The 24427-nt window shown below is 40.1% G+C and overlaps 1 protein-coding gene across 1 annotated transcript in view; it reads right to left on the minus strand.

Moving 5' to 3' along the window:
• Positions 1-316: 316 nt before the first annotated feature.
• The window catches only part of LOC139709913 (protein regulator of cytokinesis 1-like), a 42333-nt gene continuing 18222 nt past the window's right edge, over positions 317-24427 (minus strand). The window contains exons 9-13 of the mRNA XM_071621871.1: positions 23927-24073; positions 23064-23186; positions 22381-22494; positions 19212-19394; positions 317-562 (exon numbers count right to left, since the gene is read on the minus strand). Coding sequence (XP_071477972.1) covers positions 500-562; positions 19212-19394; positions 22381-22494; positions 23064-23186; positions 23927-24073 — 630 coding nt within the window. The 3' untranslated portion in view covers positions 317-499. The remainder of the gene's footprint in view (positions 563-19211; positions 19395-22380; positions 22495-23063; positions 23187-23926; positions 24074-24427) is intronic.

Here is a 24427-nt window from a genome sequence, read left to right on the forward strand (position 1 = left end):
GAACTATTGTTATTCATCATTTACTACTATCTTTTTTCATTTTAAAAACATTTCTTTTAAAGCCACTTAATAGACTTATATGCCACTTACCAGACAGACTTACATGCATAACTTTGTACAGTCATAGTTTGGATTAAACATTTCATTACTGCTATACACAGCCTTCTCATGCAAGAAAGAAATAGAGTTTAGAGTTCCAGTAGTGATACACAAAATAAATTAATTAAAAACACATGGACTAGCATGACTACTACAGTCAACTCTGCACAAATTGAAGTCACACAAGTCACATTTCTATTATATCAAAGGTCTTGCGTCAAACTGTGAATGCATGCAGTAAAATCACATCATGTAAGTCAAATATTGCCTTGTTGGTCTGTACATATTCTTAGGTCCAAGTGAGATTTGAACTATGCAGTGCTGACTGTATTTCATAATCTAACTAAATTTGCATTACATAGGCGTGAGATCACTGAAGACCCTCTTGCCTCACAGCAGTCTATGTTGGAGATGGCACTGAGCTGCTACGGCAGTATCTCCGGGTGTTCAGTTCCAGCTCCTTCTGCAAAGAGAAAAAAAGAAAGAAAGGATGATTGAAATAGGTTTATTGTTTGTACCGTCTTCATACATTTCACTGTCAGTCTTGTATGCATTTCCTCAATTAAATCTGCTATTTTCAGGCATTCGATTCTCTCAGGGAGGGGGTCTCACCTCCCTGATTCTCTGCACTGAGACAGCATAAGCAAAACATATTGTTATCATAATCCTCATTTCATTTTATCTTCCCTTTCTTTTTTTTTTTTCTTTTTTTTTTGGGGGGGGGGGGGGGGGGGCAAAGTTAGGTCCTGGATCTTTTACTTGACTGTGTATGTGACTAATGAACAGATGATCAGCAAAGTCCATTGCACTTCCATGCTATGACTGAAATGTGGCAAAGAGTAAGAAGACAAAAAAAAAAAAAAAAAAACATTCAGGAAATATGGCCATTGCTAGCCTTTGCAATACATAGCATTCATGAAATATGCATACAATGTATCTAAAAATCACTGTTGGGTAGGTAAAATGAATAGCTGCATGAGAGTTTATGCTCATTTATGAAGTATGGAGACACATTAGTGGGATTCATATATATGCATGCCAATTAGCATGATACAACCTCAAAATTTGCATCACAATAATCCAACCAATTATTGCGATCAGCACCGTCATGCAAATCCCAAGATATCTTGCGCTGGTTTCTGAATTATCCTGATAATTTGCCCAGCAGCATCGGTGTGAATGCTGGACCAAATTATCTTGAGATTTTATATCCCAGTTAGTCAAAAATGCAAGAACAAAGGGCAAAGAGAAGCGCACACAGTGAAGCACACTGTGTGCTCAAATTAGCAAGATATTTCTGTCTGTGTGAACACTTGCAAAAAAATCTCCAGATTTGGATCGCAGTTGTTATCCTGCTATTTTGTATGTGAGAATGCTTGCAAAACTTGAGAGATATGTATAGCGATTATTATCCTGCTATTTTGTATGTGTGAATGCTTGCAAAAGTTGAGAGATATGTATAGCGATTGTTATCCTGCTACTTTGTACATGTGAATGCAGCTAATGATGCCTGTTGGAGCACATATAATTTTATGTCCCTTGTAGTTCCCTGCCAAGCGGTCTACAGAAATATAATGCCTTCTAAACCATGAAGCTGACATGACAAGCAATGTTTGTCTTGTGTTTACAATGTGGACTGCTACAAGTTGTATGTGTGCAATGCTTGCAAACATGACTTGAAAATTAACAGTCTTTGTCCTGTAACTGGGGATCCATTAACCAGGGCTGCACACTAACCCATTTTTTTCTACTGGTCCGACCTGTCTGTCGAACCAGCAGGTACCCAGTTTTTCCACTTTTAACTGGTTCATTCCTGAAAAAGTTACTGGTCCTACAGTGATTTTACTGGTCAGGGTCGTCGGACCAGTGCCAGTGTGCAGCATTGCTCAAACTGTTGTAACAAGCAAAAAAAAAAAAAAAAAAAAAAAAAAAATGTTGTGTCAACTTGTTTTTATTTTCATATTGTATTTGCAGAAAACCAGTGATGATTCCAGTGATGTTTGTACTCAGCTGCATTGTCATTCATACCAAAGACTGTGTGTTTTGTGGGGGGGGGGGGGGGGGGCAGGAAAAAACCCTGCATCTGCCTTTTGCACAAGTGTGTCACTCTTTGCGTAAAGGTTTCTGCTTCCTTTTTAGGTACTCATTGAAGACTAATGGTAGTTGACAAATGCAGTTGGGACTATCAAGCTACTATCTCTGCTTGATGTACATTGTACTTCATTGGCCATTTCTCTTCACAGCTGTTGCAAAATTCATCAATTTTACCTGTTGTTTCCAAGATCTAATTTTGTCTTTACTCATAACTTTGAACGATGAAACCAACTGATCAGCTGTTTTTTGATGAAAGCTGTGATATCATCTATGATCAGCTGTGCACCCTCTTCCCTTGAGATGTTTACCAAATAAAGGCATACATGTACCACACTTAATGCTGCACAGTAATGATAATGGCTGCATCATGATCATTCATTTTGATGCTGGCAGATGATGCAGTGTTCTTTGTGGGATTCTAGAGAATGATACTGCAAAAGCCTATAACAATGCATGCACTACCAACTCTTTACTGTCTATGCTTAAGGTAAAACATCTGTGTTGTAACTGCCTTAATTGATCAGGCAAGTTGTTGATCTTTTCTACAATGAACAGATACAGACTTCATCTGTGCAATCACCAAAAATTTCAAAATCACTACGATTTCAGCATAAAGTTCCATGATTTTGCTGCTTGTCATTCAAACCATGGTACATTGGTTAAGTGGGAAGAAATAAGCCAGAAAACATAAACAAACCCAACCTTGTGCACAAGTTTGTCATTATCTGTAATTGCATCATTTATATGTTACCTCCATAACCTTGAACTCTTTAGGCCTATCCTAATAACCAAATCAGGGTGCTAGTACATAAGCACTTGCCCGATTGCCCGGGGCAAGTAAAAACCAAAGTCGGGCGAGTATTTTGGAGCAATGAGAAAAAATGCTTGCCCGAATTGGGCAAGCAAAACGTTTTTAAGTCATTTTTATTTTGCAACATTTATGCGAAGAAGTCCCAATGCAATCCAACACCAACACTCTATTGAACCAAGTTTATAACTCCCCACATGTGCTGTTTATTCAAGTGATTGTGTTCTATCAAGCCTTTGACTTTACAAGTGATTTTCTATCATTTTCTTATGTCTTTGGACTTTCTTTTTGGGCAAGTAAAATTTATGTTCAGGCAAGTGCTCTGCAACAATTTGAAAACATGCTTGCCCGACCGCGCAAGTGGTAAAAAAATGTTATGTAGCACCCTGCAAATCAATTGCCTTTCTGCTTGAATTCACTCTATTCATTAAATCCAACTTGAACATCAAGTGGCATCTCATTCATTGATGCCTACTCACGTCAATGCATTTTTTCTTAATAATAATAATAATAATAATAATAATAATAGACATTTATAGAGCCCCTTTTCCACTGGATTCTTGAAGAATCTTTTTAAAGAAACAATGAACATAGCACATTCTAATGTAGTGTCTTTGAGTTCATGCTGTAACTTCTCTCCCTCTCTCTCTCTTGGTGAGTGTGTTTCTAAGTCAGTGTGTCTTTTGTTTATGCCCCTGACTTGCATGAGTCTCTGGTAAGCAATTAATGTACTTCACAATTTGCTGGTGTCAGGACATACAAATGTAGATTTTCGTTTGTTTGTTTGTTTGTTTGTTTGTTTGTTTTACCATCAGCGCTATTCATTGGTTTATTGAAAGATATCATGCAGTTCACAGAGCAACATAGATGCTAGGAAAAAAGAAGAATATAAAAGAGGAGTATAAAAGGTAATACTATGAGGCTAGATGAAGAATAGAGGGAAAGATTATATCATTAGTTATCAATATGCTTTTGGTGAAATCAGTTTGCCTCCACAGAGAGAAATCTAGATGCTGTTTTGAAAGACAGGATTAGAAGAGTACAGATAGTCAGAATAATGTCCCATTGTCCACTTTCATAATGAAGTTTTAACCCTAACTAGGCCGGGCTATTGAGGTAGTTGATAGAGCCGGGGGGGCCTCCCAGGCCCCCCTCCAGATCTCGGCCGTCGATCGCGCAATCGCGATGAAAATAGGCACACACATTGCCTATGATGTAATCTAAAATACCTTGAAGTTACTTTTTCAAAAAATTATCATTTAAGCTAAATTATGCTAATTTATGCATAATGATGCATGAAATCAGACAATCTGGTATAAATCACAAAATAAAGCTCAAAACAGGCACATTTTTTGTGTAAATATCCTTTTTAGTGTCCTTAGCAAATGTAATAAAAAAGATTGTGATATCAGAAAAAAATTCTGAAGTATTTCATTGTTTTTTTAATTTCTTATGTATTTCGTTGTTTTTTCGACTTTATGTTTTCCATTGTTTTTTAGATGAAATTTGTCTGCGACAACGCTCTGAACAAGAAAATATGTTATTCATTGATTTTAATCAATAAAACACCAAAATAATCATGCTTTTATGAAATTTGCCTGTAAGCACAGTTTGCATTGAAATTGTACACGAATTCACGTTTTTGAGCAATTTTTGGTCTGACATGCATGTACATATTTACGCGTAACTTCGGAACCGCGCCCCCAGGCGTCACAAATTTGGTGTCAAAAGATGCGGGAGACTCGAAAGAAAAAAGTGATGAAACGTCGCGGCGATAGCTTTTTGCAATTGCGATATATCGCGCGGAACGTCGAGGGGGGGGGGCCTCGGAGGCCCCCCCGGCCTAGTTAGGGTTAAGATACTTTAACCCTAACTTACCTGGGGGGGGGGCATAAATAATAAAAACACGGAAATACATTGTACATAAAAAATTGATAAAACAATAAAAAACATAAGAAATTAATTTTGATACTGAAATTTTTTTTTACGCACAAATGTTAAGAATGTCACTAGGAATATTTACACCAAAAATCAGCATTCCATAAGCTTTTATAAGCCAATTTCAAACGAAAATGAGGTTTTTTGCATATATTTGCATAATTAATTCAAAATAGAAAATGCAATTTTTTTGAAAATTTAACTGAACAGTCTTGTAGATTACATCCAGCTTTATGTTCATGCAAAATTTTGCGGCGATTGCGAGATCAACAGCCGAGATCTGAAGGGGGGCCATAATGCCCCCCTCCCCAGGAATTCAAGCTTGCTAAATAGCCCAGGTAAGTTAGGGTTAAGAAGCTTTGAATGGGAAAGAAAGACCAAAATATGATGTATCATTTCATTACAAAAGAGCAAGGACCGATGAAATCTATGCGTGTGTGTTTTTAGAACGTAATGTCATGATTCGTTATTAATGACGGTAACTTGAGAGTTTAACAAATCAGCATTACACATACAGTCAAACCTGTCTATAGCGGCCACCCAAGGGAGACGGAAAAAGTGGCCGTTATAGACAGGTGGCCGCTATAGACAGGTAATCCAATTTTAAGTGCATTGCTTACTGTAAGCAATGCACACAATTATGTGCACACAATGTACATGTAATACATTTTATCATCGTTGTATCCTTACATGTACATGTATGTGTGTAAGTATGCATACACCGTGTGTTTCATGCATTTAACCATGCCGCTGTGCGAATATGAAATTGTTGCACAGTAGCATGTTTATTGTCGTGAAGAAAGCTTAACAATCGTTCATTATTATGACTGAATGAGGGATGAATGCAGCGGTGGCGATCACTGAACGTTGCCCACACGGCTACCAAACAGAAAAACACGCTGAATTATCGGCTTGGCTACGGCTCCAGTGGGTTTTTGGCCGCTATAGACAGGTTAAAGATAATAAAAAGTTTTGGTACCTCAAAAGCTTCCCTGAATTTCCTTGTCTTGGTTTGTGTTTCAGGTTAAAGTACGTTGTCTGTGAGAATTACTCGCCCCAAAGTGCTCTCATGTCTTAGTAATCATGCAATAATGGTTTCGTACCAGAGCCAACGCTGTACAGCGTCGATAAATATTGTACGAAACCACTGACTGCGACCAGCAGCGTGCAGCCCATTGTACGCATAGCGTAATGGGGCTTCGCATTGTAGCATTCAGGATCATGACAGAATTAGTATCGCGGGTAAATGTCAACTTAAAATCCAAAAATTTCTTCGATTTGAAGACTTACCAATTAAGTTGAAGTATTGAAAACAGGCTTCGAATACCATGGCTAGCGCATGCGCACACAAACATCTTATCCGTTCATGGATTTGAAATTTGTGTGAATGTGATGTGTTCGCATGCACTGGCTGTAGTATTCAGTGTACTGTATGTAGCTCTCCTAAGGTCCTGTCGACCGAGTCACATTCAGTCATCAATTCGAACAGAAAGGGACTATAGGCAGAACCAAACGTTGCCCGAAGCCTGTTTTCAATACTTCAACTTAATTGGTAAGTCTTCAAATTGAAGAATTTATGGGATTTTAAGTTGACATTTACCCTGCGATACTAAATCTGTCATGATCCTGAATGCTACAATGCAAAGCCCGATTACACTATGCGTATGGGACTGCTGGTCGCTATGCGTATGGGGCTGCTGGTCGCAGTTAATTGCATGATTACTAAGACATGAGAGCACTTTGGGGCGAGTAAGTCTCACAGTGTTAGTTATATGAAAGGTACTTTAACCTGAAACACAAACTAAGACAAGGAAATTCAAGGACACTTTTGAGGTACCAAAACTTTTTATTATCTTTAATATCTCCCGCAGGAAACAAAATTTGTGGCCGCTGGCCGCGTTAGAGAGGTGGCCGCTATACACAGGGTCTTTAACAGGGCTTTTCTCTCGGGGGGATTTTTCAGTGGCCGCTATAGACAAGTGGCCGCTATAGACAGGTAACCGCTAAGGCAGGTTTGACTGTATATTGTAAATTAGCTGATCCTTACTATCTTGTTTTGTTTTATTGGCAAATGGAGGAACACACAGTGAAATGACTACTGAGATGAACTCTAGCATGCAGGAAACTCACACCATTTTTCCAATGGAAGCAAGTGAACACACACAAATATTTCATAATGAAAATCCCTTCCCCTAAAGTTGTGCATAGTACATGTACATTATATAATATATCTTTCTTATACACTGCCTGATATGTCACTGAATTAATTCTTATAACAATACAGATCCCCCAACCTATCTGAGCACAAAATCAGTCTTGTCCAGAAGCCAGATTGATATCAAATTTTTGACTGGTCTGCAACGCATTTCCTTCATGAAAAAGAAGAATCTGGCATAAAATACAATATAACAAGGACTAAAATCTGGGAGTTTTTTTCCTCCATTTTTAGAATGGTTGGGAGATCTGCAATAAATATTTTGAGTATGAAGACTTTCTGATGACTATGCATTAGAGTGCCAATTATTAAATGCCATTATAGTATGGATTAACGCACACTATAGTACCAGTATATGTTGCATTACACGAGAGTGAAGATAAAAGAAAGGCTAGGCTTGATAAGTTTCAGTATAATATGTGTGGGACTGACCAGCCTTAGGTCTCAAGTGACCAGTAGCCTGTGAACAGAGAAGAGAACAGAATGCACGTATTACAGCCCCCAAAAGGTGAACATGTTTGCTCTTTTGGAATTATCTTCATTCATGAAATCAACTTTCTTTTTCAAACGTTTGAAACTCAGTTTCACTTCTCAGCATCATGCATTTTCTCATCCAAAATACACACAATGAATATTCCAACTCTGGGTGTGGAAGTACACAGCGATAGAAGCAGTCAACTTTGCAATGCACCCAGACATTTGAAAACAAAACTATTCTGAGACGCATCTTTCCTTAGTGATTCTGCCGTTTCTGAGCATTTCACTGTCTTTCTTGTTGAAATGAGGTACCATGGTCAACACAGTCTGTAATATCTCTGCACAGATTGAGAGTATTCAAGTGTGAAGAATATTTCATGTATTTAAGAATAAATGTGCTAACGAAGGGTGTCAATCATACTTGAGTGTCAATCATATTTCTACAATCTTGATGACTTTATCATATCCTGTATTTTCACTTATTTGTCTTAAAGCAGATTGAAAGTCGGCAATAGACTCCAGTAATGGACATCTCATCTGAATAGAATTTCTTCACAGGTGTCTGCATTAAAAAAGTATTGAATTAATATTCAGTTCTACCTATGAGTAATAAAAATGCCTCTGCTCTCTTCAATGCTCCCGTTGATGAATGGTAATATGAAAAACGAGTGTAACGATTACGTGAATTACAGGTTGATGCTGAGGAACTGCAGAAAGCTGACATTACATAGTGCTGTTTTTATGCAAAGTGAAAACGGACTGGATTTAGAATATCGAGGGTGCATTTCCAAATGCCCGTTTGTAAGGTCCATCTGATTATCCAAGTTGAAATTAGATTTATCGACTGTAATTTCACTTGGGCACAAGAAGTATCCGAGGATACTATACTAGTAGTTTAGAGCTTCATAGAATGATTGCAAGACAGACTGACACTGACCATTCACATGCATCCTGCCTAACTTTATTTTTCAAGAAGCGCAACCTACACTTTCAAAAGTTAAGTAAAAATGTACACATTAAATGCATACGTGACCCAGCCCCCGTATGAAGGCTAATGTGCCCTCAGTTTGTCCAAAATTAATAACTAGCTGACAATTTGGCTTCATTGATGTCTCATTTCTTTGATGGGTGAAAGGAATTTAGGGTTTTACTATAGGAGTGAAAGAATCATTCAGTGGGCCTTTCAGAAAGAGTTATACACCAGTATGTAAACGTGCAAAGGGTAGCGGACAGCAGAGCATTCTGTACCTAGCCATGTGACAACAAACTGTTTTGGGACACACCTTGCAGTCATAAATCCACACCTGGTGCTAATGCTGCTATGTATGTCACTTTCAACATTTAGTTTACATTTCATTTTTATCAATGACTCCTTTCTCTTGTATGTGTGGGTATGTATGTTTGTGAGTGTCATGTGTGTGTGTGGGGGCCGTCACTTTCAGTTGCGCTCCATCCCCACAGACTCTCACAATGATTAGAGGAACAGAGGTTTCACTTCCAACAGTCAGCAGCACAGCACAGTACAGATCGGCTATGTGCAGGAAGCCTCGGATATTCTGTCACTGCTCAGTGCGATGGTCTATGCATGGTGTCAGGACCAAGGATGAAATGTTGGAGGTAGTTTGGGTTTTTGTCATAGATGAGTACATTGCAGAGGAGTTGGCTTTATTGTCTGTTCTAGTCTAGTTTATTTGTCTGTTTTTGTTTTGTCTTTCCTGTGCTGTCACTTCTAATCCCAGGCAAGTGAAATCTAGAGCCATCCCATGGGTCACATGACTCACTTTGATGTGCTGTAACCCTTCCCTTTTTTTAATCAATAAACACAGTAAAGATAACATATGAGCTCCTGTTGCATGGTTATCACACTATGTTTGCACTCTTAAAGATAATATAAAGTTTTGGTACCTCAAAAGTTTCCCTGAATTTTTGTGTTTCAGGTTAAAGTACCTTTCATATAACTGACACTGTGAGACTTACTCGTCCCAAAGTGCTCTCATGTCTCAGTAATCATGCAATTAACTGCGACCAGCAGCCCCATACGCATAGCGTAATGGGACTTCGCATTGTAGCATCCAGGATCATGACAGATGTAGTATCGCGGGTAAATATCAACTTAAAATCCAAAAATTTCTTCAATTTGAAGACTTATCAATTAAGTTGAAGTATTGAAAACAGGCTTCGGGCAACGTTTGATTCTGCCAATACTCCCTTTCTGTTCGAATTGATGACTGAATGTGACTCGATCGAGAGGACCTTGGGAGAGCTACATACACTGAATACTACGGCCAGCGCATGCGCACACAAACATGTTATCCGTCCATGGATTTGAAATTTGTGCGCATGTGATGTGTGTGCATGCGCTGGCCGTAGTATTCAGTGTATGTAGCTCTCCCAAGGTCCTCTCGACCGAGTCGCACTCAGTCATCAATTTGAACAGAAAGGGACTATTGGCAGAACCCAACGTTGCCCGAAGCCTGTTCTCAATACTTCAACTTAATTGGTAAGTCATCAAATTGAAGACATTTTTGGATTTTAAGTTGATATTTACCCGCGATACTAAATCTGTCATGATCCTGGATGCTACAATGTGAAGCCCCATTACGCTATGTGTATGGGGCTGCTGGTCGCAGTTAGCTATGCGTACACGTGTTTTGTATGGGGCTGCACGCTGCTGGTCGCAGTTATCATGCAATAATGGTTTCGTACAATACGTGTACTACCTCGCCGCCCGTACGGCGGCTCTGGTACGAAATCATTATTGCATGATTAGTAAGACATGAGAGCACTTTGGGGCGAGTAAGTCTCACAGTGTCAGTTATATGAAAGGTACTTAAACCTGAAACACCAACTAAGACAAGGAAATTCAGGGAAACTTTTGAGGTCCCAAAACTTTTTATCATCTTTAAGTTTTTGTTTAGGACAACTGGAGATAAATTGTTTTGCACCATATCATTTTGCATAAAAGGAAAATGGATTAAGGAGTAACAGATGGAGAGCGGAAAAAAAAAATGATGTATTGACATTGGAAGGGAGGTCTCTATGAAGCCAGACAAACTTTGCTTGGTCATATGTTTCTCTCATATACTTTTGATGGGAAGGAGGGGTATGTGATAACCATAATTGTGTTACAAGCAGCCACTGTATCACCCAAAGACTGCCTCCACGCATTGCACTTGTTATTTTGACAAGATGTTATCTGTTCCATGACATTTGCTCCGGCAACAATTGCTCCCATGAAATATCTGCATGCTAAGCCAAACATAAATTCTACCCACACACATAACCCTAACCCTAATCCCAATAACAAACTAAACCTAACACCTGATCACAACCCTCACCCTTACCCTAAGTCTTTGGAGAAAATAAAACAGGAGCAATTGTCGCAGGAGCAAATGTTGTGTCACCGATGTTATCATCCATTTGTGATTTCATGTAACATCTATAACAAAACTGACTACCACCTGCAAACAACTGCACAGGTTACTGGTTTACAGTCTGAGGTTTAAGTCTATCCAAACAAAAGGCAGACACAATAGATGGCAAAGATTATTTTTTCCTTCCTCATTCTTGGCTTTGTCACGTACTATCTTCTTAGAAATACAGACTGTAAGGCAACAATGCAGCCAAAAAGTCTCTTATATTTGTAGCTGGTGCTATGAAAATATGCCACACAATAGCGAACCCACCACTTAAAACATCTTGTGCATTGAGTGTCTTCTAGTGTGGTGCATGAATCAGCACCACCTGTTGGCAAACTGAGACTACTGGTGTAAAAAAAAAAAAAAAAAAATCAGAGATGGCCAGACAGAATAGAAACAGAGGTCCTGAGTTCAGGCTTTTGCCTGCATGAAAACTGGCATCGCTGAATAATCTGGTTCCCCCATTGCTACACCCACAGTATGGCCCAACGGTTGCGTGTGGTCAAACCAACTTTGTGACATTCACATGTGTGTACTGTAGAGCATGTTGTATGTGTTCATTAGTAATGTTATAATAGTTACGCCATCTAGTGTTTGAAAGCAACACATGTATATAGATGTTCGATGTATGTAAGATTCGGACACTCTGTCATGCACGGGAGGCAAGGATTAAACAAGCATGAACTGGCAGACAACTGGTGTAGACAATTAGTTTCATTTAAGTGTGTTCCTTGTTTCATAGTTGATAGGCATGAAACAACATGGTGTCAGGAGTCAAAACAAAGAATTGTCATGAAAAGTAGGTTTGTAATTGTTTAACTGTGAGTTTGTGTGCCTGTCGGCGTTGACGGCTCCGTCGACATTGATTCCCGTGCACTAATATGGTCGTGTACGCGGAGGTAAGGATCTGGCATCGTAGTTTGTGTACTATTGCGACTCGGTTGGTGAGCGGCAGGACACTATATGTAATGAACGCTCGATATGTATGCAGTGTCATTGTCTGTACTTGTGCGATGCCCTATTTGATCTGTGTCACTGAATTCTCCGTCAAAATTCACAGTGTTTTTTGTGAAGGAAGTAACGAAACTACAAGTTGTAGGACAGTGTGAAGTTTGATTTGAGCACGGCTGTACACGTACAATGTATTGCTGTATATAGTGTATTTTCTAAGGCTCTATCTCACGTCCACGAGTATCTGTGTGTGGACTGTGGTAGCTGTGCTGTGTAGGACTGTGTTTATATACATGTATGTACGCATTGGTTACGTTATCCCTTTTATCCCTAACCGTATGCATGTCGGTCATACAAGCCAAAGCCAGGCAAAGGTCAATGTTTGTTGCCCTGATTGAGGTTCAGACAGTAGTGCAGTTAGTGTATGTATTCAATTAAGTCACAGGTACAGCCAGGTAGTATACGTTTCACAGTCGTCATGGCTACCAGTAGTGAACATGCAAGTGACAATACAGTCCAAGGTCATGCAGATGATAATGCCGCACCGGTTAACCCAAGTAGATCTAGCACAAGTAGCAGACATAGGTCAGGTGGAACGAGGGCAAATGTGCAATTGCCCAGACCACTCTCCTTGCAAGGAGATCTCAAGAAAAACTGGACCATCTTTAAACAAATGTGGGATAGTTATGAAATTGTAACAGAGCTAGAGCATGAGTCAGACAAAGTTCGTATTGCACATTTTATTATGGCAATTGGAGCTGATGCTCTACAGGTGCACAATGGTTTACCCTTTCGGAATGAGGGGGAAAAGCAAAATTTTGCTCGTATCATTGAACTGTGGGATGCCCATTGTTTGGGAAAAACAAACCTTACATATGAAAGGTACAAGTTTAACCAGTGCTCACAAGATGGTCAAGAATCTGTTGAGAATTTTTATATCCGACTCAGATCAGTAGCAAGCACCTGTGAATTTGGTAATCTCACAGACGAGTTGATTCGTGACAGACTAGTAGTAGGTGTTTCGGATGAAAATGTGAGGAAACGGTTGTTACAAGAACCAAATCTGACGTTGAGCACATGTTTGGATATTTGTAAAGCCCACGAATCCTCAAAGTTACAAGGTGACGTAATGCAGGCCGTAAATGATCCCGTTGCATATTCAGTACACAAGTATCCTCAGCCTAACCATGGTCGTAAACCACAAAGACTGCAGAACTCGGGCAGGTTTCGGGGTGGAACACAGGTGCGACCAAATGTGATTGATTGTTATTACTGTGGTCAGAAACATGCTAGAGATAAGAATCAATGCCCTGCTTGGGGCAAACGATGTAACAAATGTGAAAAGTTGAACCATTTTGCCAGTGTGTGTAAACAGGGTACTACACAAGTTCATGATGTCGATTATGGTGGTGACCAGGATGATCAGTCTGAGGAAGACTGTCTTGTAGTTACATTGAGTGATGAAGTCAATCAGATTTCAGATTCAAAGTATGCAAAAAAGATAATGGTTACTATGGTTGTTGATAACAAGGAAACTGTTGCTATGCAAGTTGATTCGGGAGCAACTTGTAATGTGATCCCTAGGAAGCATGTTCCCATGGATACAGTCGTTGAAGAAAGCAAGCAAGTTCTTACCATGTACAACAAGGATACAATGCCTATCTTAGGAAAGTGTAAGCTGCACTTAAGGAATGCAAAGAATGGTAGGAAATATTTAGTCCCCTTTGTAGTGATAGACAGTGACACTATCAGGCCATTGTTGGGATCTAGTACAGCACAGCAAATGAAGCTGATTGAAGTGAGGTATGAGAATATTCAACAGGTACAAGCAGACAAAGTTGAAAACATTGTGGAAGAGTACAAAGATGTTTTTTCTGGCCTTGGTAGTATGCCAGGGAAGGTACATCTCACTGTGGACCCAGAGGCCAAACCAGTTGTTATGCCTCCACGAAAAGTCCCATTAGCAGTCAAACCATTGCTTAAGGCAGAGTTAGACAGGTTGGAGAAGTTGGGGATCATAGAAAAAGTGGAAGGTCCAAGTGACTGGGTGTCTAGTCTGGTTGTAGTTAAGAAGCCAAATGGAAAGATCAGAGTGTGTATAGACCCAATGCACCTCAATAAAGCCTTGAAGCGTGAGCATTATCCCTTACCATGCATTGAGGATGTGTTACCACAGCTCACAAATGTGAAAGTGTTCAGTAAAGCGGATCTCAAGGAAGGGTTTCTCCAGTGTTCGCTTGATGACGGGTCAGCAGCATTGACAACCTTCCAGACTCCATGGGGACGATATCGCTATCGTCGTCTTCCCTTCGGTCTCTCGCCATCCCCAGAGTTGTTCCAAATGCGCCTTGACCAGTGTCTCGAAGGTCTGCAAGGTGTCATCGTCATAGCCGATGACATTCTGATCACTGGACAAGGTGACAGTTTTCAGGAAGCATGTCTTGATCATGAGCGTAACATGAAGCGATTCCTTGAGCGTTGTCAGCAGCAAAACATCAAGTTGAATCCTCAGAAGTTTGAGTACAAGTGCGAGGAAGTCTCGTTCATTGGACATCGCTTAACGCGTGAGGGTGTTTGTCCGGACCCAGACAAAGTTGCCGCATTACTCGAGATGCCCGAACCGGAAGATGTACCTGGTGTCCAAAGATTCGTTGGTATGGTTCAATATCTAGCCAAGTTCCTGCCGGCCTTGTCAGCGACCATTGAACCATTGCGTAGACTCACACATAAAGATACCCCGTGGTCTTGGGGAGAGGTACAATCAAATGCGTTCTCCGAAGTAAAGAAGTTGATCACTTCTGCGCCCGTGTTAGCGTACTTCAATGAGAAACTTGCACTAGAGGGTCAAGGTGATGCTTCGGACAAAGGCCTTGGGTTTGTCTTGTTGCAGAACGGCAGGCCAGTGACTTACAGTAGCCGAGCGCTGACAGATGCAGAAACGCGCTATTCGCAGATAGAAAAGGAACTCCTTGCACAGGTTTTCGGACTGGAGCGAAACCACCAGTATGTGTATGGTCGCAAAGTCATCCTCTGGACCGATCATAAGCCATTGGTGTCAATCACAAGGAAACCGCTCGCATCCGCACCTAAAAGACTGCAACGCCTACTGCTTCGTCTACAGCAGTATGATGTAGAAATTTTCTACAAACCCGGACGAGAAATGCATCTTGCGGACACATTGTCTCGTGCGTATTTGCCGAACACTGATCAGTCGTTGGCCGAGAAAGAAGCAGAGTGTGTACACATGGTAGATGGACTTGTATCCATATCGCAGCAAACGCTGGACATAATCAAACGAGAGACCATGCAAGATGATGTATTGCAATCGGTAAAGGGACTAATACAGTCAGGATGGCCTGAAGACAAGCATAGTCTACCGCGTGGGACTGAGCCATATTTCTGTATTCGCGATGAGTTGGCCTTTGAGGATGGACTCATTTTTCGTGGACAGCGATGTGTTATTCCCACGAAAGCGCGGGCACGCATCAGAAAACGGTTACACTGTGCCCACACGGGGCTACAATCGACTCTGAACAGAGCGCGTGAATGTGTATACTGGCCGAATATGACAACAGACATTCGCGACTATCTTTCGCATTGCGAGGTATGCCAGATGTTTTCGCCAGAGCAGCGGGACGAACCACTTCATAGTCATGAACTTCCGTCGCGCCCATGGCAAAAACTGGGAATTGATCTTTTTGAGTTTGATGGAAAGGATTTCCTTTGCGTTGTTGATTTCTACTCCGACTATTTTGAGGTGGAACCGCTCCCTCAAAGCAAAACCGCACACGCCATCCTTGTCAGACTCAAGCGAATGTTCGCAGGGCATGGCATCCCTGATTGCATCATATCAGACAACGGTCCTCCATTCAACTCGCAGGATTTCGCGAATTTCATGAAAGACTATGAGATAACGCACAAGACCAGCTCACCTAGGTACGCGAGAAGCAACGGTTAAAGCGGAAAGTGCCGTCAAAATCGCGAAAAACCTGTTACGCAAAACGAGTGCAGAGAAAGGCGATTTCCAGCTAGCACTTCTCAATTGGCGCAATACACCTACAGCAGGACTTCATAGCTCGCCAGCTCAACGGCTGTTTGGACGTCGCACGCGTACCCTAGTTCCAACGTCTACAAACCTGTTAAAACCGCAGACTGTGGAGAATGTGGTCGCGAACAAAACGCAGAAGCAACAAAAGCAGAAGTGCTGGTATGACAGAGGAACACGAAATCTGCCTACGTTGAGGAAAGGGGATGTAGTGCGTATGAAGCCAAATCCAAACGCCCACGATAAGCGCTGGATTAAAGCTCAAGTGTTGGAACAAGCAGACGTTCGATCATATACCGTCAGAACGGAACACGGGCAACAGTATCGCAGAAATCGAAAACATCTCCGCAAAACGAGTGAAGTCTTCAACCACAAAGCAGAGCTTTTTCCTGATATACGCATCAATCGCGATGGTGCGCAGAGTAGCGGGAGTTCTGGGATGCAGCTTCCGAGTAGAGATGCTGGAAACTTCAATAGCGAAACAGACGCAAATCGCGAAGCGAGAGCTTCAGGAAACGTGAATCGCGAAGCAATTCCAAGTCGCGAAGCGAGAGGCACAGATAATTGTGCTAGAGCACCTCCACAACCAATTCGACGTAGTTCGCGGCTTCGACGACCGCCATCGTACATGAAAGATTTTCTTATGTACAAGTGAAGACCCTTATGATATACTCTTTTATTTTTAGATGTCAAGGGATTTATTTGTTGGTTTATATGATGTTCAAGCAAATATGGTTTGAATGGTGATAGTTACAGAATTTGTGATACATGTTTATGATACGGCTTCTCAGTTTCATGATACGGCTTCTCAGTTTCATAATACCCCAATGTTGAACGAGTATGTTATTTGTTATATCGATACAATGACACAATACCCAAGTATAGCACACACCAGGATGCATTAAGTATGTTAATGAATGTTGAATGTTATTAACACACAATGTCATTACAACACATGTTACAATGTTGGATTGTGTGGTCAAATTTTTATTGAGAATTTGACAGAGTAAATGGATATTATGTGTGAGGAAGCATAGTGAACAAAAAAAGGAAACATTTGGTAGTTGAGAAAGTTGAAAAAAAAAACAAAAAACTGCTATATTATGTAGGCTTCAAGATTATGAAGAAATTGGTTAAGTGGAAATAATGATGTTAATATAAGCTCATATAATTTGATTTTTTGGTATAAGTATATTTTATTAATTTTGTTAATTTTATTAAGTTGATTTGTTTCATTAAAGAAGGAAGGGTGTTGTATGTGTTCATTAGTAATGTTATAATAGTTACGCCATCTAGTGTTTGAAAGCAACACATGTATATAGATGTTCGATGTATGTAAGATTCGGACACTCTGTCATGCACGGGAGGCAAGGATTAAACAAGCATGAACTGGCAGACAACTGGTGTAGACAATTAGTTTCATTTAAGTGTGTTCCTTGTTTCATAGTTGATAGGCATGAAACAACAGAGCATGCATCTTGCAGCTAGACAAACTGTGCAACATACAAATGAGCATTCTGCACAGGTTCAGTACATCTATCTGAGAGTGTCCATTATCATTAGGTTTAAAGGGACTGTACAGTACTGGCTGAGGTAAGGGATTCATTTTTTGAACATTTCTAAGTGAGATAATGAGAAACCTCTTATGAAATTTGAAAGAGCATGTAATTTTAAGAAGGATTCAATGTTTATTTGATGAAAATTGGTTTTGAAATGGCTGAAATATCAAAAAAAGTGATAATAATAAAAGGCGACAGGCCACAAGTTTATTAGGATCTCTTACTTTCACCTTGTTTTTGGATATCTCAGCCATTTCAAAACCGATTTTCATCAAATAAACTTTTGATACCCTTTAGAATTGCATGCTCTTTGACATCTCATAGAGTAGTTTCTGAATATCTCGCAAAACATTAGAAGGTAAATCCTCACCTCGACCAGAACTGTACACACCCTTTAATTGTGTGATTCTTCTTGATTACAAAGTGCATGGTAGAGGACAGGGCTAGTTTGTCCCATCTCCCCCCCCCCCCCCCCCCCCCCCCCCCTCCACCTTGTGATGTCCTACTGCACCTAGTGAGAGACCATTGCTTTTCGTTTTCTTTAAAGAAATCCCACATTTATGTATAACAGGGAAAAGTGCATGTAGCCCCTGTAATAAATCATTTGGAGCAGAATTTTTTCCCCAAAAAACAACTGAGTTCATCATGAAAGGACTACGCAGGGAATATGATCTAGAAATACTCAGGATTCTTCAACCAGCTATATTTCTATAACTGCAACTTGGCTCACTAATCAAGAGGGTTCTATGAAAGTAACAGTCATGAATGTTGATGCTGTATCTCAACATTTTGTATCGGGCTCTTCAAAGAAACTTAGTCTGTAAACCCTGCATGTGTCACATTCATAACTCATTTCCACCACGGTGCCTCATTCACATTTATTGGCCCCCCCAAAATTCATCTAATCAACTGAGTGCATGGATTAATCTTGCCAAAGTTTTTTTTTTCTTTAAAACAATGAAAGGGAGCTAATATTATAGAACTGAGAAAGCTAATTCACGGGTACCTGTTTTATCATACACTTGTATTTTGAATTCCAGAATATGCATAGTTGATGAGATTTCAAATTAGGGTGTGATGTTTGGTGTTTGGTGGTAATACATTTTGCCCACGAAACCCTTCTGATAATTTGCGGATGAGTATATTGATACCATGACGCTTAAAGGGGAAAGCTAGTAACTGATCAGTGGGAATCAGTGCGAATGCTGGGGGATGATTGTTCCAATTCTTGTGGGATTCATTTAAGAATACATTATATATCTATTGTTGTGTGAAAATAATTTGCTTCAGAACGGTCTCATATTCAAGTAATGTACCGCTTAGTGCCCCGTCACTGACCAGGCATGCTAACCTGGAAACATTAAACTGCACATTACTTGAATATGAGACCATTCTGAAGCAAATAATTTTCACACAACAATATATATATAATGTACTCTTGAATGAATCCCATAAAGATTGGAACAATCATCTCCCAGCATTTCCACTGATTCCCACCGATCAGTTACTAGCCTTCCCCTTTAAGGTTTGACTAAGATAGCATGCTTGCTGCTAGATGAACAAATGCATTGAATGAATGAATGCTGAATGAGATGTGAATACATACAGCAAAGTCAGTGTAGGTCCCGCATGAGGAGGCGGTGGAGAGGGTGCTCATGTTAGTGGACTGAGTGTGGCCGCCCAATACCGTACTGGTGCTGAAGGCCGAGGACATATCATTTCCGTTCTTCTCAGCGAGGACCCTGCGGTGGGCCAGTCGGGCGGGGGTGTTCCTCAGCGATTTAGGGGTCTGGGGGAGAAGGAGATAACAGTTTGGTTTTTTTTTTAAAAAGACACTGAAAACAACTTAGAAAAAATATTCTCAGGAGCTAAATTGCATATATTCAAACACATTACAAACAATGAGACATCATCTCATTCCCAACTTTATGTCTTTTATTACCATGTCACCAATCCGTGTGATATAGATGACTTAAACCGAAGCATTAGGAATACAAAGGAATGATGATTTTCATTTATGATAAATTGGCAATATTCAAGCATGATATCACAGAGGCAGACACTCTTCTTTGTCTGAAAGCCACTGTAAATTTGCTGCTAACTCTACACTAGCCTCCCAATGTCTCTCCTCTCCCCTATCTCTTCTGCTGCCTCACAATGGCTCATTGTCTTTGCATTAACCTTTCATGATTCCTATGTAAATTCATGTGATGTGCATGGAAAAACAGCATCATGTGTGCAGACCCACACAGTACCCAATATGTTTCTAGCACTCTGTCTCCGGCTCAGCTCAAGGTCAAAATATTGTTGTTTTGTTCCTTTGCTTCTTTTTTTGTTCTGATTTTTTTTTTTTTTTTTTTTTTGTGCTTGTCAGTTGATTTTGGGAGAGAAGTGGTGGCATGAAATGTGAAGACATTTTTTATAACATTTATTTATCTATCTATTTATTTATTCTATTTTATCGTATTTTATTTATTCATTTATTTACATTTTTGTGTTTTGTTTGTTTTGTTTTGTTTTTTTTTTTTTTTTGGGGGGGGGGGGCGGCCAAGAAACATTTTCATTACTTCAACCCCCTCCCCAGGCATAAAGCTAGATCTGCCCCAGCTTCCTTCACATTTTCATACATTAGTGGGGGTCAGAGAAACAACATACTGACAAATGCATTGGGGTAGTCATTATCTTGATAAAATATCATAACAGAGGTAATAATGATGAGATGACATTATTCATATGAAGTCAGACAGATGTTTTGCAGCATTTGATGTATCATCTTAACGGCTTATTGCAGCTAGAAGCGCATGAAGGTTTACCCTTGAGTAATTTGTTTGTCAGATGTCACAAGAGTGAACAAATGACTCTTAGAGAAAAATTGTGTAATCCTCCTGAAATGGTATTACAAATATCATGATTAGATCTAAAGCAGGAGACTTTGAAGCCATTTGGATGATTCAGAAGCAGCTTCAACTTAAAGCAGACTATAAAGATACATTAAGTACTTTGCTGTCAATTACTACCAGGGTGGTCCATATATTGCAGGTCAGCATGTTGGTTGGAAAAAGAAAAGTCTTCAAGTTGCGAAAGAATGAATGTGCTCAAAGCCCCTTGTGGCCTGGGGTGGCCTGAAGCTAGGGTTGTAGCTTTCAACCTCAGACCATAGTGAACGAGTTGTAATTTAGGCCGGGTCTGAAATTGATATCTTGACTATTATCATTACTATTATTTTTTTTTTTTTTGAAGGGGGGGGGGGGTACATTTATGGACACACTGACTTATTTCAGAGAATTTTTTTCTTTGACACATTGTCCATTGTTGGCACGGTGCCCAACATGTCTCACAAAAAAAAAAAAAAGTTAAGTCTGCCAATGCAATATGCTAAAACCCTTCATGGACCACCCTGCTACTACGAACATGCTCTTGGAGTTCAAAGGACTATGTTTGCTGTAAAGTAAAGTAAAGTCCTACTACGAACATGCTCTTGGAGCTAGGAGTACAAACATTGCTGTAAAGTAAAGCAAAGTAAAGTAGATTAAAACTGATTCCTGTCAGGAAGATCTGATAGAATAGGAAAGATTGCAGGTCATGGGGTTACTTACTGCAACTCTGGCTGTGTATGAAGGTGAAGGGAAAGGAATGTGCGGAGGTTTAGTGGATGACTGTGCAAGGCAGGGAGGAAAACAAAAGAATGAAAGGAGATATATAGAGATCAGAAGCATGCTTGTGAAAAAGAAAGAAAATAAATTAAAGGATAACAAGATTGGAGTCTGCTGAATTCTCATTGTAGGCCTTGGTGTAATTTACTGTCTGTACTGGTACATACAAAAAAAAAAATTAAAAGAAAAAAATTATGAACACATGCAGACATAGTAAAGGCTAAAATCATCTAGGTGCTCACACCTCAATTGCCGAGTGCGACTTCTGGTACAAATGCAATAAGAATACATGCAAAGAGCTTTCTTCAAGTGCATTTCCTTTGTATATTATAAGCTGCGATATCATCAGAATTTGATCTCTGCTGTTTTGCATACCTGTAACCTATATTCTGTGTTTCCATATCAATCTGGCAGCCTGGGGTTCCAGTGCATAGTGGGCGGCGAGTTAGGCAGATACAACTAAAAGATCCTCTTGATTTATTAGTGTAATGAATTTCAGAAACAAGCTCTATTGATACTTTTATTTCAACTGTGCTCATAATGACTCAATAAAAAATTACGATAAAAAATCAAAACAAATCAGAAGGAAAAACATACAGAGTTTTGAAGTGGGATTACTTGAAACTAGACACAAGCTGTGATGAACGGACATGATGAAGGATGCTATGAATAGTGATTTCATGCAGGTGATATTGAGGGGCTTTCCATTTGCACACCTGCCATGATCCGTAACACAAAATTCACTGACCATGATGCTTCCTCATACATATGCAAGTTACGTTCTTACAGACCAAGCCCATTTCACTTGTTCAATGCAAGCTACACTGGCCACACAACTTGGCCACAATCATGGAGCTCCAATTCCTCACCAATACTGGGAATACAGCTGCAGGATTGGGGCGCTGACGCGATTTTCAGTTTGATGCATGTATAGAATGGTTTCAGCGTCAAATTCATGTTACAGATCGTGATGGTTATGTAAATCGTGATATACTGATGCAAGGACATGCAAGGACACATGCATACCGACAGAGAACAGTGGTGGACATACAATCCGTGAGGGGGGGGGGGGGGGGGGGGGTGCACAGGGACAAGCATCCTTGCGTTTGGTCTCTGTCTTACCCTAGCAGTGGAGATGCCCTTGGGTGGCTTGGAGCTGGCTATCCGTGGGGACGGCATGATGCTACTGTGAGCAAGGCCAGGACGTGGTGAGGCTGGGACACCTGTCCTGTTCATCTGTGGCAGAATGATAACGATGGAAAACTATTGCAACCTTCCCTTTCAATTGACTGCAAATTTCAAGGGGGGTATACAATACACATGCCAACATTTTGCAATGTGAGTCACATTTTGTGATTCACATGATATTGTAAAATTGGCAACAGGGCAAAATATTGCAATGTATAATTATGTTTCATTTTTGAAAAGGGATCTCATACTTTATTCTAATACTGTTCTGTAATCCTCTCTCAGGAATTAAACCACTTGAAGAATTGTCCTAGTGCACATCAGAGTTCCCAAATTATATGGTTTTCTTTCAGAAAATTATAATAACCAGAAGACTTTTTAAAATGGGACAGAAAATGTGGAGATGTATGAAGTGTCAGGGGGTATCCCAAGCAGACATAGGGAACAGGTGCTGATGAGATATTTACAACTAGTATCAGTCACAAAAACTGATGCGTCAACTCAACAAATGGTTCAAGCTGACTGGCTGTTGTAAATTTACTGCTATGGGCTGCAGCTCAGACACATTTGGTGGCTTCACTCTCTCTCCTTCTTGTGCACAGCACATCCTCACTCACCCCTCTGGGTCTCTTGTTTGGTGTCTTGGAGGAGGCCCCACCCAGGAAACGCCTCTTGACAGGCGTGTTGGGCTTGCTGCCGTGCAGCATCTCATCCTCCGTCTGCTTCTGGCGGGCCCGCAGCTGTGGAAGCACATCACATGGGGGAGAAGGGTATCATGTAAATTTACATCTCACATCCCTATGAACAGCATTACAGAAAAGTTAAAAGGCAATTAGTCTTATAAAAAAAGAGTAAAATTTTAAATGCACAACAGTGAAAATTTGATCAAAGTTGGATATTTATCAATGAAGGGATAAAATTGTATAGTTTTACTAAATTTCACAAAGCAGGTCTCAAACCGTAAATATGAATTTGCACATGAGTGAGTTGATGATGTCCTAACTTCATTCCGATTCTGATGAAATTTGCACTGTTGTGCTTATAAAACTTCACTCTTGCGTTCTTATTTGACTAGTCCGGAATTTTCCTTTGACACATCACAAACTGTGCTTGCAACTCCTCACCAGCAAATCGTAAAGTTGTGTGCTAGCATGAATACATCCTTTAGGAAAGATTAGTTTACATTTTTACATCAGCATAAACAAACTACAGACATCCTGTTGAAATGCTGGAAGACCAAGCAGATTATCCATGTCTTAGTAAAGGTGCAAATCATGCAAGATGAGGAAGTGAAAACTGATGAAGGTTTGAGGATGCTGCTCTCTTGAACACATTTCTCCATTTCTGGCAATCAAGAAACAAAACAAAACTATAATTTATGCTCACATATGAACTCATGTTTGTTTTCACTTGTTTGCTCTGGTCAGAACAAATCGTTTCTGATCATGCATGTTCCATAGGAGAGGAAGATTTGACATACCCTTTCCTCTTTAATCACTTTCTTCTGGTTCTCATGGGCAGCCCACTGGGCAGCGACATAGTCCATGAAGCGACAGCCGTCCACCAGAAAGTCTCGGCCAGTCTCCTGCTCAAATTCAGCGATGCGCTCACCAAGATTCGCCTCAATCTGGAGTAAAAATGCCCAGGATAAAACAATGCTATCAGTCTGTGGATTAGTGGTACACAATGAACAATATTCCCGAGCAGGAAGGACTGTAAGCATTCTTTCTTGGGTGAGCACTGAACTGATCTGAGCAAATACCTTTTTTTTTTTCTTTTAAGCTGGAAGAAGAGCCATAGTCCTTTACAGGATTTCCAACCATCAACAATCTACAAATGTAAGAACAAAGCCTCAAACAACACTAAAGGAATGTTTTGATTGAGAGCACACAGCATGGTTTTAAAAGGGTTGAAAAATGTAATGTAAACACAATCATGCAATGCATACTGTGAATCAAGAAGAGAAAATGCTCATTGAAAC

Source organism: Diadema antillarum, unplaced genomic scaffold (assembly GCF_040938485.1).
Source record: "Diadema antillarum isolate AM-2024a unplaced genomic scaffold, OU_Dant_1.0 seq00001480_RagTag, whole genome shotgun sequence".
NCBI classification, from domain to species: Eukaryota; Metazoa; Echinodermata; class Echinoidea; order Diadematoida; family Diadematidae; genus Diadema; species Diadema antillarum.